Source organism: Stenella coeruleoalba (genome assembly GCF_951394435.1).
Source record: "Stenella coeruleoalba genome assembly, chromosome: 10".
In the NCBI taxonomy this organism is placed as follows: domain Eukaryota; kingdom Metazoa; phylum Chordata; class Mammalia; order Artiodactyla; family Delphinidae; genus Stenella; species Stenella coeruleoalba.
In genome coordinates this window covers 31,032,030-31,046,837 of record NC_137156.1, presented here as the reverse complement: position 1 = coordinate 31,046,837, position 14,808 = coordinate 31,032,030, and the positions used below count along the sequence as shown (strand labels likewise).

The window sequence follows — 14,808 nt, the reverse complement described above, 5'->3', positions numbered from 1 at the left end:
GCATTCATTACAATTTTTTTAAAACCAGGATTCAGTTTGCAACATTTAACCAGATTTTTAAAGCAGTGTATAAATATGCAATCCAACATAAGGACATCACTGGAAAGAAAGCCAAGATAAATTTTGCAGAGTTTCTAGAGCTATAATTTATTGACTTACAGTAGACAGGAAGAAGTTTGAAAAAAGGTGATTACAGAACACTCAGGGTGAGGGCGGGATTACAGTATTTAAACTTAGTTTTGTACATAGCCAGAGTATTTAATGTCTTTTCTAATATAGATTCAACAAAGTTTCCTCTAATAGAGCAGTGATTAATTTCCTCTTTTGACATTCATTGAATACTTCTAGGAACTGTGGGAAAACAAAAAAAAAGGCACTTTACTTTGGAAGAGAGTTCTGTAGCATTTCAAAAGTGGTAAAACTTTATACCAACAAATTACTTTTGTCTCCTCGTGGTTTAACTCCTGGGCTAAGGTCCTTGGATCCAGAACCATTTCCCAGGCCCTGCGCTTCCTGAAGTTTGGATGCCAGATTTACTGAATAAAATTGATTCCAATAGAGAAAGAAAATTAAAACCAATTTCTTAATTAAAGATTGAGAAAGTATAAACTATTCTACAAAAAAGTTTCAGGCCCCCAAAACAGTGATCTCTTTTAGTGCCCCTTGGTTGGGTTTGATTATCCCTGTTATATTTGCTTCATAAAACTAGTGTTGTAGAAAAAAAAGCATGAGTTTTTGAGGGGCATATAACATTGATATCAAACCTGATAAAAATAGCATCAAAAAAAGAAAACTATAGATTTTCTAGAAATAGGCTCTTGTAAGAAACTGAAACTAATAATAGAATCGATCCTAATTTTACTTAAGAGGACAGAAAGCATTTTGAAAAGCAATTTTCAACTTCAATGGCAGGTGGCAAAGGGAGAAGACATTGCAAAATACATGCTGAACAAGAAAAATCGTTATCAACTAATCAACTTCAAAATAGACGACAGAGGATTTAGAGCAAACATGTCAGTGTTGTGAGGGGGGGATTCCATTCCTGGGACCTTTTAAAAGTTCTTACTTACAGTTAGGAAGATTAGCTGGTCTACATGTTATTTCTATATGCTCATTTGTGTTGACTGCATACAAAGTTTGACCACAGAGACATGCAGATAAAACCAAAACAACAATGAAACTATCGAAAAATGATGAGTGACTAGATATTTCCCCAGCAAAGTTTAAAATTTTATTTTCCTTCAGGTAAACTCTCCTGCTGATACTTACAGGAAAATACGTATCTGCAGATAAAGGAAACCATTCAATAATCAAATCTTCATATCAGAATTTTCATGATTTCATCAGTGTTACAGAATCTACTCTCTTCTTACTACTAAGGTAATAGCACCCTCTAAAATGAATTTAATGCAACAATTAGTTTAAATACACAGAGAGCACTTGAATAATAATGCTTTTAAATAGACCAGTTTCATCTTTCAGTCATTAGATTGGCATCTCAATAACGCAGATAAGTTCATCGCTACAAAGCAAGCCAATACGCGTGGTCACATGTTGTAAAATGTCTAATCCGGAGTTCAGACTTCTTGAGGAGTCTGCTATCTACCATCCCACTTCTCAGCTTTTTCATCTATAGTACATTTCCAGCGATTCCATTCTATCCCATTTAGAGGTTGTATTGGTGACATGAGAATTAAGTGCTAACACTGTTTACTGGTATCATCATTTAAAAATAATTCATTTGGGCTTCCCTGGTGGCGCTAGTGGTTGAGAGTCCGCTTGCCGATGCAGCGGACGCGGGTTCGTGCCCCGGTCCGGGAAGATCCCACGTGCCGCGGAGCGGCTGGGCCCGTGAGCCATGGCCGCTTGAGCCTGCGCGTCCGGAGCCTGTGCTCCGCAGCGGGAGAGGCCACAACGGTGAGAGGCCCACGTACCACAAAAAAAATAAAATAAAAAAAAAATAATTCATTCACCTGATTTTAGGAAGCACTTCAATTATATTTTTCACTATGCCACTTTTGTTCTTTACATCTAGTTTATCCTTTCTGGAATACATTTACCACTTTACCTACTTTTAGCGAGTTGGTGCATAAATATACACAAAATCACAGTATTTTCTGTGGGCCACGTGTCTATAAACTGGTTTCTATTTTCTTCAAGGAAAGCTATTCTTTCCAGGGCCTTCTCTTTCCTCTAAGAAACCATAGGTAACACTACCCTCTCCCTAACCAGCCTACTTAAGAGATCTAAGGCACATCTTTCCATGGAAGGGAATGGGAAGCTGAGATGAACAGGCAGGTGAAAAAACCTACCCAGGAGGTAAAGTCTATTTGTGAACCTGGATTCATCTTTGAGTCCACTGAGCATTTGGTGAGTGGATATTCAGATATTTCAGGAAACAAGGCTATAACCTCAGCTCCTCTTGTTTCAATTACCTGTTACCTCTAGGAGCTTCACTATTTTTTGCCACCAGGCACCCTTTAGCATTGTCCTGGGTACACTGCAAACAATGGCCCTGCCTAATTTTTTTCCCCAAGTTTCTGTCTAATTTTTTTTCCCCCAAGCTCCACACAGTTCTTTTCAAGGATTGTGTGGCCTACATTTTCCCTAATGTAGTTTGTGCTCTCTTGCAATTCCAGACCTTCACATGCTGAAATCTAAAAGATGCTTGTGCTCTGTCACTACAGATTACCAGAAAGAAAACACTGTTTTATCTCATCTGATTTTGTAATGCGATTAATAGTGATTTCGTTTTCAAGGAAACAAATAATTACAGAGCAAGAGAAAATATTGCTGAGATGGTGCCTGATGCCTTCTAGTCAGACCAGTGCTAGACTCGAGAGGAAAGAAATGTATATTCATGGTGTCTTATTATTTTTTTTTCAAGCCTACAGAGTAGAGGTCTCATGGTGTCTTACTATTAAAATCAGAGTAAAATGACTAATCAGGAAACAGCAATAATGAATTTCATGATGGAAACAACATACCTGGAATGAATCCGTCAGTATTTGGATCTCTTTTTGGGGGGAAAAAGTAAATGAAAACCCATGTCCATTGCAAAGAAATATGACAAGGAGTGCCCACAGATGCACCCTGCTGTTGGGAATGCATCTCTTCAAAATTCAGTGTTCAAAGGTCATCACATTTCATTTTCAACAGTTTTCACTTTCTTCATGCTCTCCCAATTTAAGAAGATAGATTTCTACAGTATTCAGGAATTATTAGAAATTTCGTTCCATTTGAACAAGGAATAACAGGTATTCTGGGACATGGGTGCAAAAGTTGTCTTTTTCAACCGAGTTATCAGACGTAATTGTCAATAAAGTGCATTTCACATAAATGTACCCATTAGGAGACTAATTTAAAGTGCAATATGTAAGGTACTTCAAATAGTGCAAAGTTGTTAAATATATACATTGTATGTGCCAAGTCCAAATAAAGCAGGATCTTACCTACCAGAAGCCAGAGAGGACAATGGAAACATACTTCCCCATCTTTCATCCTTTGCAGGTATGTGTATTTTGGTCCATGTGCATGAGTGTGTGTGTGTGTGTGTGTAGGACTGCCTCTGCATATGTATGTAACTGCTTAATGGTCTGTGCAAATGTTTGAAGCTGGTTTCCTAGAATTTGAAACCTTTAAACACTGACATAACTATGCAATCTCCACATCAAAGGAGCATTAGGCTTGTAATAATGGTTGAGATATTTCAGCCTGAAAATCTGGTAAGGCAGGTATTTGACTGCGAATTAAATGTTTAATGAAAATTATTAAGAACACAATAACTATAATGCTACCGAGAGAGACCCCTATGAAATAAGCATATGGTTCCTCTTGTTCATTTTCTCTTGGTTTGACACTACCATGGAGGAGAGGAGGGCTCTGTGTATAAGGACTTGCTCTTGGAGTTGGTGAACTGAGCAGATCCTGGACGTTCCTGAGTGATCCGTTGTGTGGCACCGCAGTGATATTGAGGAGGTGGCAGAGCAGGGGGTACAGATCTGTTGAGTTCATGGCCTCTTTTGTGAAATTCTTTCGGAAGGCAGGACCGTGGGCCAAAAACATGGGATGCATTTCTGCTAATGCATTATCATAACCGTGGTTGCCTACTGTGAAGATAAAATGCATGAACAAGTTAGCCAACCATATGGTATTAAAATGGAAATAATTGTATCATCAAATTGTGAACTTAAATTTTATCTAATTTGACTTTTTTTTTTTCCTTTGCGGTACGCGGGCCTCTCACCATTGTGGCCTCTCCCATTTTGGAGCACAGGCTCCGGACGCGCAGGCCCAGCGGCCATGGCTCACGGGCCCAGCCACTCCGTGGCATGCGGGATCCTCCTGGACCGGGGCACGAACCCGTGTCCCCTGCATCGGCAGGCGGACTCTCAACCACTGCGCAACCAGGGAAGCCCTTCTAATTTGACTTTTAAATAAAAGGATCTTTTACAAATCATCTCTGCTGTTGTCAACACCACAATTCACTTCAGGGAACGAAAAATCAAATGATCACAACTCTTTCTCTCCCGGCAACACTACCTTCAGCAGCACAGGAAGAAGGGGAAAGAGCAAAGCTGAGGCAAGTCAGGGGAACATGAAAGTGATATTTTTTTCGTGGCAGGTAAACTAATATTCAACACATACTTGTGAGGTACCTACTATGTTCCAGCTTGTTCTAAAGATAAAGGGATAAAGGTGCTCTTAGTCATGAAGCCAATAATTCATAATTACCAATAAAAGGAGGAAAATAAGAAAGGAAAACAAAAGACACCACAAAAATGAAACTTCTAGCTACAGTTACAATCTGCTATCAAAAAAGTCAGGACTTGTGGGTAAAATCTTGACTTTGGTGGTTCAGATCAGGATCCAACTTAGCACTGTGTGCTTTCGTGTGGCTACAAAGTAAAAACTTGAGGAGTCTCCTGACCTACCAAGTCAGAAGATGATACAAAATTAAAGGATGAAAACTCCTGCATAATAAAAGCTGCCTTTTATTTTTATTATTTTTTTGAATTTTATTTTTTTTTATACAGCGGGTTATTAGGTATCCATTTTATACATATTAGTGTATATATGTCAATCCCAATCTCCCAATTCATCCCCCCGCCCACCACTTTCCCCCCCTTGGTGTCCATACGTTTGTTCTCTACATCTGTGTCTCTATTTTTGCCAAAAGCTGCCTTTTAAGGGCATGTACGTCTAGCATAATATCAGGGTGCTACTGCTGATGAGACGGCAACCAAAGAAAACTGAAAGGCTTTATTTTTAAAGGTGGTGAGAAGGACTAGCAAATTAGCCCCTACTGGGCTTCCCTGGTGGCGCAGTGGTTGCGAGTCTGCCTGCCGATGCAGGGGACACGGGTTCGTGCCCCGGTCCGGGAAGATCCCACATGCTGCGGAGCGTTTGGGCCCGTGAGACATGGCCGCTGAGCCTGCGCGTCCGGAGCCTGTGCTCCGCAATGGGAGAGGCCACAACAGTGAGAGGCCCGCGTACCGCAAAAAAAAAAAAAAAAAATTAGCCTGTACTGCTTGTGTTTGCTACCGGGAAATATGCAATGAAAACACAGCATTGCAAAAACGAAAATCCTAAATTAATTCCCCCGAGAATCATCTCCTCAAAGTAATTCCAAATCTGCCTGGCAAAACCCATCTAAAGAAGTCATTCTTAGTGCCATGATTCTTTTTTAATTTTTTTTTTTTTTAATTTTTTGTGGTACGCGGGCCTCTCTCTCACTGTTGTGGCCTCTCCCGTTGCGGAGCACAGGCTCCGGACGCGGAGGCTCAGGGGCCGTGGCTCACGGGCCCAGCCGCCAGCGGCATGCGGGATCCTCCCGGACCGGGGCACGAACCCGTGTCCCCTGCATCGGCAGGCGGACTCTCAACCACTGCGCCACCAGGGAAGCCCGCCATGATTCTTTTGAGTTTATTATTCAAGTGAAAATAACGCTGGAGTTATGAATCACTAGGAATCATCTGACGGGACTGTGCTATTCTAGTTAATTAATCGATAGTAACCTTGGGAAATGTGCCATTGTATAATTTGTAATTGATTGGATGACTGCTGTGCTCGTGTCTATGAAAAGTTGGATCTAGACTCTAATCATGGAGGCAAAGATAAATCATATCACACTTCTTACTAGAAAATCAGATTTGAAGTGAACTCATTATGACTTAGAAAACTTTTCCCATGAAGAGGGACTTTGTTTCATAATGGTAGCCCCTACAATAAATGCTTGATCCAGTAGACAGTATTTAGATACTGTCTATTATTAATAATGGATGCCTAAGGGCAGAGGTTCTCAAACTTGAATCTCAAACTTGAGACCCCGGGGTAGGGGGATGGGTGCAGGTAAAAACACAGATTGCTGGGCTCTACCCTCACAGTTTCTAGTTCAGTAGATCTGGTTGGGCCCAAGAATCTGCATTTCTAACAAGTTCCCAGGTGATTTGGGTGCTGCTGGTCCAGGGAACACACTTTGAGAACCACTGCTTTTGGACATTAGGGCTGAATTCTCTTATAGAACTCAGGCTGAGGACTGTAGTAGCCAGTACTTAATTATTTGTTGAATAGACAATTATGCTGAACATGATGTAACAGAAATAGGAGCACTATTAAGGTTTTCTGCTCAAAATAGGTGTGACTCATCTAGTATGTGTAGTTCACCAAACCAAAATTTCAAGAGAGCCACTTACATTTATGTTAATTGTAAATTGTCATTCAATCTCCTCAGAGATAGCAGTTCTTTTCTGAGCAACCCCTCCAACATAAGAGCTACCTGCACCATACATGAAAACCTGAACATATAAAGGTGGCAACTATTCTCCTGGCCAAGGAAACTACTTGTAAAAGCCTTCTTAAAACAGCTCTCCTGGCCTGATCAAATATTGTTTTACAGATTATTATCTCTATGTAAAACCTGTTTTCAGGACCAGAACCCATGGACCTGTATGCATCTGCCAATGTGCCTTACATATGCTCTTCAAATGCCATGGCCAGGCGACTGCTTTTCTCTTTATCAATAAACATGATGGGACCCAATTCTAGCTAAAGGGACATTTTGTTCATCTTTTATATGTATCAAGGACCAGTGCCTAAAAGAACATTTCTAGATAGTGTTGACACCATGTGCTTGCTTCAACATTCAAGTAACAGAATGGAAACAACTCCCAGTGAATTGATTGGTAGTGTGTGTTAATATCTCCATCAGCTGAGAAAGTGGAACGCATCCAAGAGAGAGAATTTCAGATGGGGGCTAGTTACGAAAGTGCTGAAGCTCAGAAGCAAACGTGGGATGGCAAGGTTACCCAGTGAGTAGAACAGTGGGAACCTCCCATGGCCCCCATGCTGGAGGGACAGAAGGAAGAGGTAGTGTCCCCAGAACCCCAAAGCCAGGACTACCCAGTAGGCACTGAGGCCATAGAGCAGGAAGTCGTCCAGAGCTGGGATCAGAGAGGACATGAAGTCACTGTTAGAGACACAGCCTGGGGCAGAGAGAGTGGGGGAAAAATACCCTGGCTTTCTCCCAAACTCCAGCCTTCCACACTCCTGCAAAGGTCCTCTATTGACCAAACTGAACCAGAAACCAGTTAGCAAAGGAGCCTGGGAAATTTAGTCTGTAGGGATCTGTCACTGCTGATAGAAAGCAGAGCAGGGTAAGGGCGGGGAGTTTGAGAGCAAATATGCAAATAACAGGCAAAATAAAAATCCTGTGGATGACTTTTCCATTTGACTAACTTGTTAAAAGCTACATGAGAAGGGGAAACTACATTTAAGGATAGCAGGGGGGGCTTCCCTGGTGGCGCAGTGGTTGAGAGTCCGCCTGCCGATGCAGGGGACACGGGTTCATGCCCAGGTCCGGGAAGATCCCACATGCCGCGGAGCGGCTGGGCCCGTGAGCCATGGCCGCTGAGCCTGCGCGTCCGGAGCCTGTGCTCCACAGGGGGGAGAGGCAACAACAGTGAGAGGCCCGCGTACCGCAAAAAAAAAAAAAAAAAAAAGGATAGCAGGGGGACCTCCATGGTGGTCCAGTGGTTAAGACTCTGCGCTTCCAGTGCAGGGGGCGCGGGTTCGATCCCTGGGTGGGGAGCTAAGATCCCACAAGCTGCATGGTGTGGCCAAAAATAAATTTTAAAAAAAAAGGATAGCAGGAAGCTCTTTATTTTGCATGCTTTAATTTTAAATAGGATTTACATTATATTCTAAATTTATTCAATGGAAATATCTCCAAAATTATACCACTAGATATTCATTAGGAAAATATATCTTGATATATTTTTATCCATGCCAATATGCACTTATTTTTAGAAATGTTTCCAAGGTGTAAAGCAAAGCTGGCCTATATTTGGTAGAGCCAGAAGCGCAAAAGAAACTAGAAAGCTAGCAACTGAAAAGAAAAACAGAGATTAAACTCTTTTGAAATCAGAGTATAAAACAGATGCAGAAAATGATTCAATTTATAAAATTCAGTTAGGTCTTCCTCCGGAACATAATGGTTATAATAAGCAGTACAGGGTACTGTGCTTTTCTTTGGTCTGAAGGCTTCAAGAGAAGTAAATGTTCCACTTTTAGGAGGTTACCTCATTTTAAAGCCCCAATAAATCTTTATTGGGATCTTTATTGGATCTTTATTTAGCTATTAATGTGTGACACTAGCTAGTTATTCAATCGATAAACAGACTGTTGAATACGGCAGAAACAACTCCCACTTAGCCTCCACTTTAGCAGACAACGATGCAGAATGGGGAGAAATACTATAACATACTCACACAGAAAGTCATCTGACTTATTCCGTAAAATATACCACCCTTCGTCAGCCACTGCGAGAATTGGCTGAATTCGACTGTTGTGTTTGTAATGCCATCTGTCTGGAATCTCTTCTTTTTTGTAAACAGTCAGATTAGGATGAGCATGAGCTAGTGCTTCATAGACTTCATCAAATCTGCCTAAAAGAGAAGGATGAGGAGAGGCAGTCAGAACAAGACACTCACTGCTACAGCCAAAGAAACAACCATGCCAACACAGGTCAATCAACGCAGACATCCTACTGACATAGACAGCCAGCAAGTTCAAGGTAATGAAGGCTCACCAGACACTTTAGAACTCCCATCCCCTTTGAGGAAATCATCTTGTGGGGGAAACTGAGAAATAATCTTCTCTTAAAGTAAATTCACCTTAAGAGAAGACATTTTATAGAACCAGAAATCTCTAATCCCTAAAGATTAAATACACACACACACACACACACACACACACAGGTACTAAGTGGTGGCACAAAGTAAAACGTCAAGGGCACTGCAACATCTAAACAAAACCAAAGAGCTAAGTTCTGGTAGTTCTGAGTACAGAAATAGAGAATCTCAAGACAAGAAAATTCGGTAAGTGGAGGGTGAGGGTTGGTCAAACGTTCTTTGAAACCCTGGAGGCGTTGCAGAAGTACTCCCTGTAACTTCAAACGCAGTACACCTGGGCAATATCTTTCATCCTTTTCTTGTTTTTCAAATCCATTTGTTGGGGCTTCCTCCCTGCCAACAAGGGAACACCATACCAACTTGATCAGGGGAAGTGAAGGGTTAATGCAATTTTCTTAACCACAGAAGATTGCTATTTTGTATTGAATTGGTAGCAATGTTTGTGTGCCGCTGCACGTGCCTATTTTAACATTCACTGTTTCCTATGATCCTCTTAATTCCCCTGCGAGGGATCTAACTCTCATTTGTGAGCTCTTCCGCTTTTCAAGATCTGTTTTCTCATTGGATACCTAGACTAACCCCAGGAGGTGATAAAACAAACGTCAGGAGTTGCAAGTCTGAGTCTTGCTCTGCACTTACCTTTTGACCTGGGGATGTTAAACCTTTTGAGCTTGTTCACCTATCTTTAAAACAGAAATAACGAGAGACAGAGCTGGTATGAGGCTTCCAGGAGAGGTTTGTAAAAAGTTTGAGGTACTGTTACTACTTCCCCTGTTTACAGATAAGAGAACTAAATCGCAGGACGACCGAAACTCTCTCCTTCCTATACCCCACTGCTTCCCTATTAAGCAGGTCCTGACTAAGGATCCACTGAAGGCTTTAGGGCTTCCCTAAAATCACTGTTAACTGCAGGCACATTTTGTATTTATCTTCCCATCTCAATTTCTCTGAGAATGGAGGCTGTAGCTTTCACCATATCCAATGACTCCAAAATGGTTAAACGCGACTACCATAAATACGTAGAGAGAGTATCAGTTTTCATATTCTAGGAAAAAGTGAAAAATCAGACTCTGAGAAAAGAGAGTTTGTCTTTTCAGAGACTAAGAATTAAATCCCAGAATATTACCATGACAAAGGCAAGCACACTTGAAAGACACAGAAACAAAAATCCCCCACTCAATCGCACTGGGCACACGCAGACCAGGCCCCAGACCCCCAGTCAGTTCAGACTTACCTTCTTTGGGCAAGATGGCTGCCACTGGCGACTTGTCAATCAGGGTATAGTGGTCTTTATCCAGATACTGGTCAAGCTCTATGATCCTCTCCTCAGAACACTGCGTCATTCCGTGATCACTTGTGATGATTAGGTTCAGAACGTTCCACAACTTTGCCTTTTTCAGCATTCGTATGAGATAGCCTAACCTCTGGTCAATATCTGAAATGACAGGCCCCATGAGTGGGCTGTCTGGTCCCAAAAGGTGGCCCATGTCATCAGGTTCTTCCCAATAGAGAAGACCAAGATTGATGGGCTCTTTCGATGTAAACCATTCAATAATTTTGGCGACTCTCTCTTCAAATGAAACGGACTCATTGTAAGGCATATAGTAAGTAGGAAAGCTCTTATGTATTTTGACATCTGTTCCGGGCCACATGGCTGCACCACTCGTGTGTCCCGCCCTCTGATTTGTGATCCATATCGGCGTCGCTTCTTCCCAAAACTCAGAATCATAAATGTTCATATTATCCAAGGAGAAAGATTTGTTCAGAACAGGATCAAACATGTCATTGGCCACAATGCCATGATTCTCGGCAAAGAGGCCAGTTACCAAAGTATAATGGTTAGGGTAGGTCTTTGTAATAAAAATATTAGTAACTTGCTTCACGTGGACACCATATTCTTTAACATGATGAAAATGGGGTGTTGGAACTCTGTATAAGTAATCCCAACGGAATCCATCAAATGAAACTAGTAGAACCTTTGGCTGGTCTGGTTGGAGAGAAAATGTAATTGAAAGTGTCAATGCAGCAAGTAGGAAGGACACCCAGAGAAGGTTTGAAGTCATTTTCAAAGTACTTGATCAGTTCAGTGTAAGACAATCTGTTTAAGAAACATATAGAAGTTAATGGCAATCATTTTGTTTTGTTTACTTCACCCAAAATGGAGAGGGACGGTGCTGAGTGATCCCTGTTACATCGTAAATCACAGCCTGGAAGGATTATGCTGCAGAACTTCATCTTAAAACAAGAGACCTGGGGCTCCCTGTGTAAATACAGCTAAAAATTATATTTGCATTTTAGAAACTGTTTTAGTTTCCAAGAATTTATTGAAACACTCCTCAAAGAAATTATGTAAATAAGCTCCTCAAATATCATTTTAAAAGATGATATAATTTACATACAACGTTTCAGAAACATTTTCAGGTTGACTCAGACTTCTGACTCCTGGTCAGAAACATTTATATAGTCGAATACCTGTGGACATATTTATCATTATGGTTAGATGGGCTATAGGGACCTAGCAACAAGCAACTTTGCACTAGCAAATTTAAAAATAATACTTTTTAAAAGTACATGTGTACACCTCTGTTTTTCAAAGGCAAGGCCTTGTGTCTGGTCCATCATGGTAAGAGATGTGAGAGATGTCACGAGAGAAAGGAGAAAATAGATTAACTTGGTATCCTGAAGTGACAAAATTTGTGACATTCAAATATATTTGTGAAATGTAATTTGCATTCATGTATTGTCAATCAAAGCATAGCCTTCTTTAAACAAAACAATTAGATTATGAACTAAGTATAAACTGAAACATAATTCTAAAACTTGATGTTGACCTTCCTAATCTTAAAATTCATCAACATTTAGTCTTATCAGTGATGTGTGTAGAAAAGGCACTTCCCAGGATTAAATTATCTCTTGGGATCAAGGTTGTTGTTATTTGTCGTTGGTAATCCGCCTGTATTTCTAAAAAGCTTTTATTCTATTCAAGAAAGCTAATAAGAGATAATATGAAAAAACAATACATAGGTAAATTTGGTCAGTTCCCACTGGGTTTGCAAATCCAGTAAGGATCTTTTGTTCTCTCCCTCTGCTGTCCATTCTTGCATGAAGGTATTTATAAGCCCACCGAAACCTGGATCTAACCGTATTTTGTGTCAAGAAATCTCTTGAGAGACTTCCCTGGTGGCGCAGTGGTTAAGAATCCGCCTGCCAATGCAGGGGACACAGGTTCGATCCCTGGTCCGGGAAGATCCCACATGCCACAGAGCAGCTAAGCCCGTGCGCCACAACTACTGAGCCTCTAGAGCCCGTGAGCCACAACTACTGAAGCCCGCATGCCTACAGCCCATGCTCCGCAACAAGAGAAGCCACTGCAATGAGAAGCCTGTGCACAGCAACAAAGAGTGGCCCCCACTCGCCACAACTCCAGAAAGCCCACGCACAGCAACGAAGACTCAACGCGGCCCCCAAAATAAATAAATAAATAGATAGATAAATAAATAAATTGATATTAAAAAAAGCAATCGAATTCAGCTTTGGACATCTTCCTAATTTGAATATGCTGAAGACATACTTAAACCTCAAAATTAGACCCTGTCTTGCCTTGCTGTAAGTGCAGGTAAATAAAAACTGCTTGGTGTGCTTGCTTTGCTGTCAGGGGCAAGAATTCTGTTTTGTTTTTTAATTGATTTCAGCATACCTACAACTGAAATTGTTGCTTAAACTGAAATTGTTTTAGGTATTGGTCTCCAGACAATGGTTCAAAAATTAAATTTAAAAACTATTTCTCAAACAGCAATAAACTTTCGAAACCTGGAAGGAATGTGAATAATCAGTTCCCATAAGGAACTGTAAGTATACTTATTAACATTTCTGGCTAAGAATGGTGATCCTTTCCTCTCTCTCTCCTTCACCTTCCTAACACAAGGAAGGATACTATGAACCAAATGCAATTTAAGGCTAAAAAAGAATCAACTATATGAAACATCTGATTTTCCTCTACTTTAATAAATTAATTCAGCAACTGTGGTAAGCAGGAAAGAACTGCTTTCCTGGGACAAATGAAAATAAACAAAGGCTAAGTGTTGCTTCAAGCTTAGGAATGTTTGGTAAGACAACATCATCACATCGATGACATAAAGCAACAAACTGGGAAGTGGGGGGTAGGGATGAAAGGAGATCTGATTTCTTCTCCACGCACAAAATGCTGCACTGCGCAGTGGAATCCCTAGTTCTGGGCCCAGATTTCACTGAGCTGCATTCCAGTTCCTCCTCCCCTCCAACCCTTCCCCCACAGCCAGCCTTGGAAATCTGGAGGGACGGGGCGTCAAGAAACGAGAGGAAGGACACTGAAGGCGGAGTAGGTGTGTGTAGAGCGAATATACATCAAGAGGAGGGTGATGCATCGCCCCATCTTCTTCACCGGGATTCCATCCTAGCTCCTGGAAGGATCTCGAGGTAGGGTACGTTTCCAATTCGCAAACCTCCCGCCCACCAAGGCTGGCAGATGCCCTAACGTGCTCTGGGTATGTGTGCAGTGGAAATGGGTGGGAGGGTAGTTTGGGGAGCCCGCAGGAGGCGGGTGGGTCCCCGGCAGGCCAGCCTCCCACACTCCCGGACTCTTACCCTCGCGGCGATCCGCTCAGTCCACATCTGCTTGGGGCAATGGGAGGGAGGGCCTGGAGGGGGCTCCCTCCCGCACACCGGGGGCAATAGCGGGGAGGCGGCGGCAGCAAGGGGCACCCCCCCCCCGAACCTGCAGTCCCTCACCTTTAAGCCACCTCAGCTCAGAGCACCTGACCAGCACCGCAGGCCCGACGCAGGCCCCGCCTCTTGGCTCCCATTGGCTACAGTGGGACGGTTCCTGCTGGGGTTGCGGAGCAAAAGCCGGGCTCCTGGGATCGCTGTCCCGCCTGTCAATCAGTGCGAGCGGGGCGGGCGCTGTGGGGTTCGGAGGGTGGATAGGGCGGGAGCCGGAGGAGCTCGGGGAGGCGTGGACCCGGCCGGGAGGCCCGAGGGCGGGGAGGCGAAGGCGCTGGGCGCTCGCTAAGGCCCTCTCTGCCGGGTCACGAAACCTTTATGCGCTGTGCCTGTTCTAGACGGGCAGTTGTGCCTGTAGTCAGTGAGGCAGAGAGATCATAGTGCGCTATCCCATTTTTTTGTTTTGTTTTCTTACCACAAATGGGTGGCACCATACCCTGGACTTTACTCCGAGGAACACCTGAGCACCCCAGGATATCGATAGGACGATGCAAAATCTAATTTAAAAGGATTTAATTTAGTGAGCTCTGCAGCCCCAATGTTTATTGTCCAGGTTTTGGCAATGTCAGGTCTCTGAGGGATCTGCAATAGTGTGGCAACTAAGAATGCACATATTACACCAAGCCGGGTTCCCAATCGGGCTAATTTACACAGGGTGAGAGACTGGACAACATGGGTGCCTCCAGGGCCACACTCTGCTCCCAGCTTTGTTTCCAAATATGCAATAAAGCTAAGAACGTAAGGTCTGATGCCTCTTTCAGGAAGTCTTCTTTGGCCTTGTTTCTTCTGCTCCCTTACCACAGTGGATTAATTTTTCAGGTGTTTTTGTAATCAGTGGTATTTTTAGGTCAGAGGGAGT

At 42.5% G+C, this 14,808-nt stretch overlaps 1 protein-coding gene across 3 annotated transcripts; it reads right to left on the bottom strand.

The window, feature by feature from the left end:
- Positions 1-83: 83 nt before the first annotated feature.
- Positions 84-14,020, bottom strand: ENPP5 (ectonucleotide pyrophosphatase/phosphodiesterase family member 5). Of its 3 annotated transcripts, none has more exons than XM_079934909.1 (4): positions 13,815-13,931; positions 10,426-11,289; positions 8,769-8,945; positions 84-351 (listed from the first exon to the last, which is right to left on the bottom strand). In XM_079934909.1, exons 2-4 carry the CDS (start codon positions 11,252-11,254, stop codon positions 332-334), a joined length of 1,026 nt encoding a protein of 341 aa, XP_079791035.1. In that variant the 5' UTR covers positions 11,255-11,289; positions 13,815-13,931; the 3' UTR covers positions 84-331. The 3 variants fall into 3 exon arrangements, with proteins under 3 accessions (XP_079791035.1, XP_079791034.1, XP_079791033.1); XM_079934908.1 differs by lacking the exons at positions 84-351; positions 13,815-13,931 and adding exons at positions 2,869-4,109; positions 13,959-14,020; XM_079934907.1 differs by lacking the exon at positions 84-351 and adding an exon at positions 2,869-4,109.
- Positions 14,021-14,808: the final 788 nt, after the last annotated feature.

Bases quoted from the DNA above. Each gene is read 5' to 3' on its own strand.
- ENPP5 (XM_079934908.1), bottom strand. From the start codon at position 11,254: ATGACTTCAAACCTTCTCTGGGTGTCCTTCCTACTTGCTGCATTGACA. The intron at 8,946-10,425 runs GTAAGTCTGAAC...CTTCTCTTTTAG, and splicing joins AGCCATCTTGCCCAAAGAAG to GCAGATTTGATGAAGTCTAT. The intron at 4,110-8,768 runs GTGAGTATGTTA...TTATCTTCACAG, and splicing joins TAAGTCAGATGACTTTCTGT to TAGGCAACCACGGTTATGAT.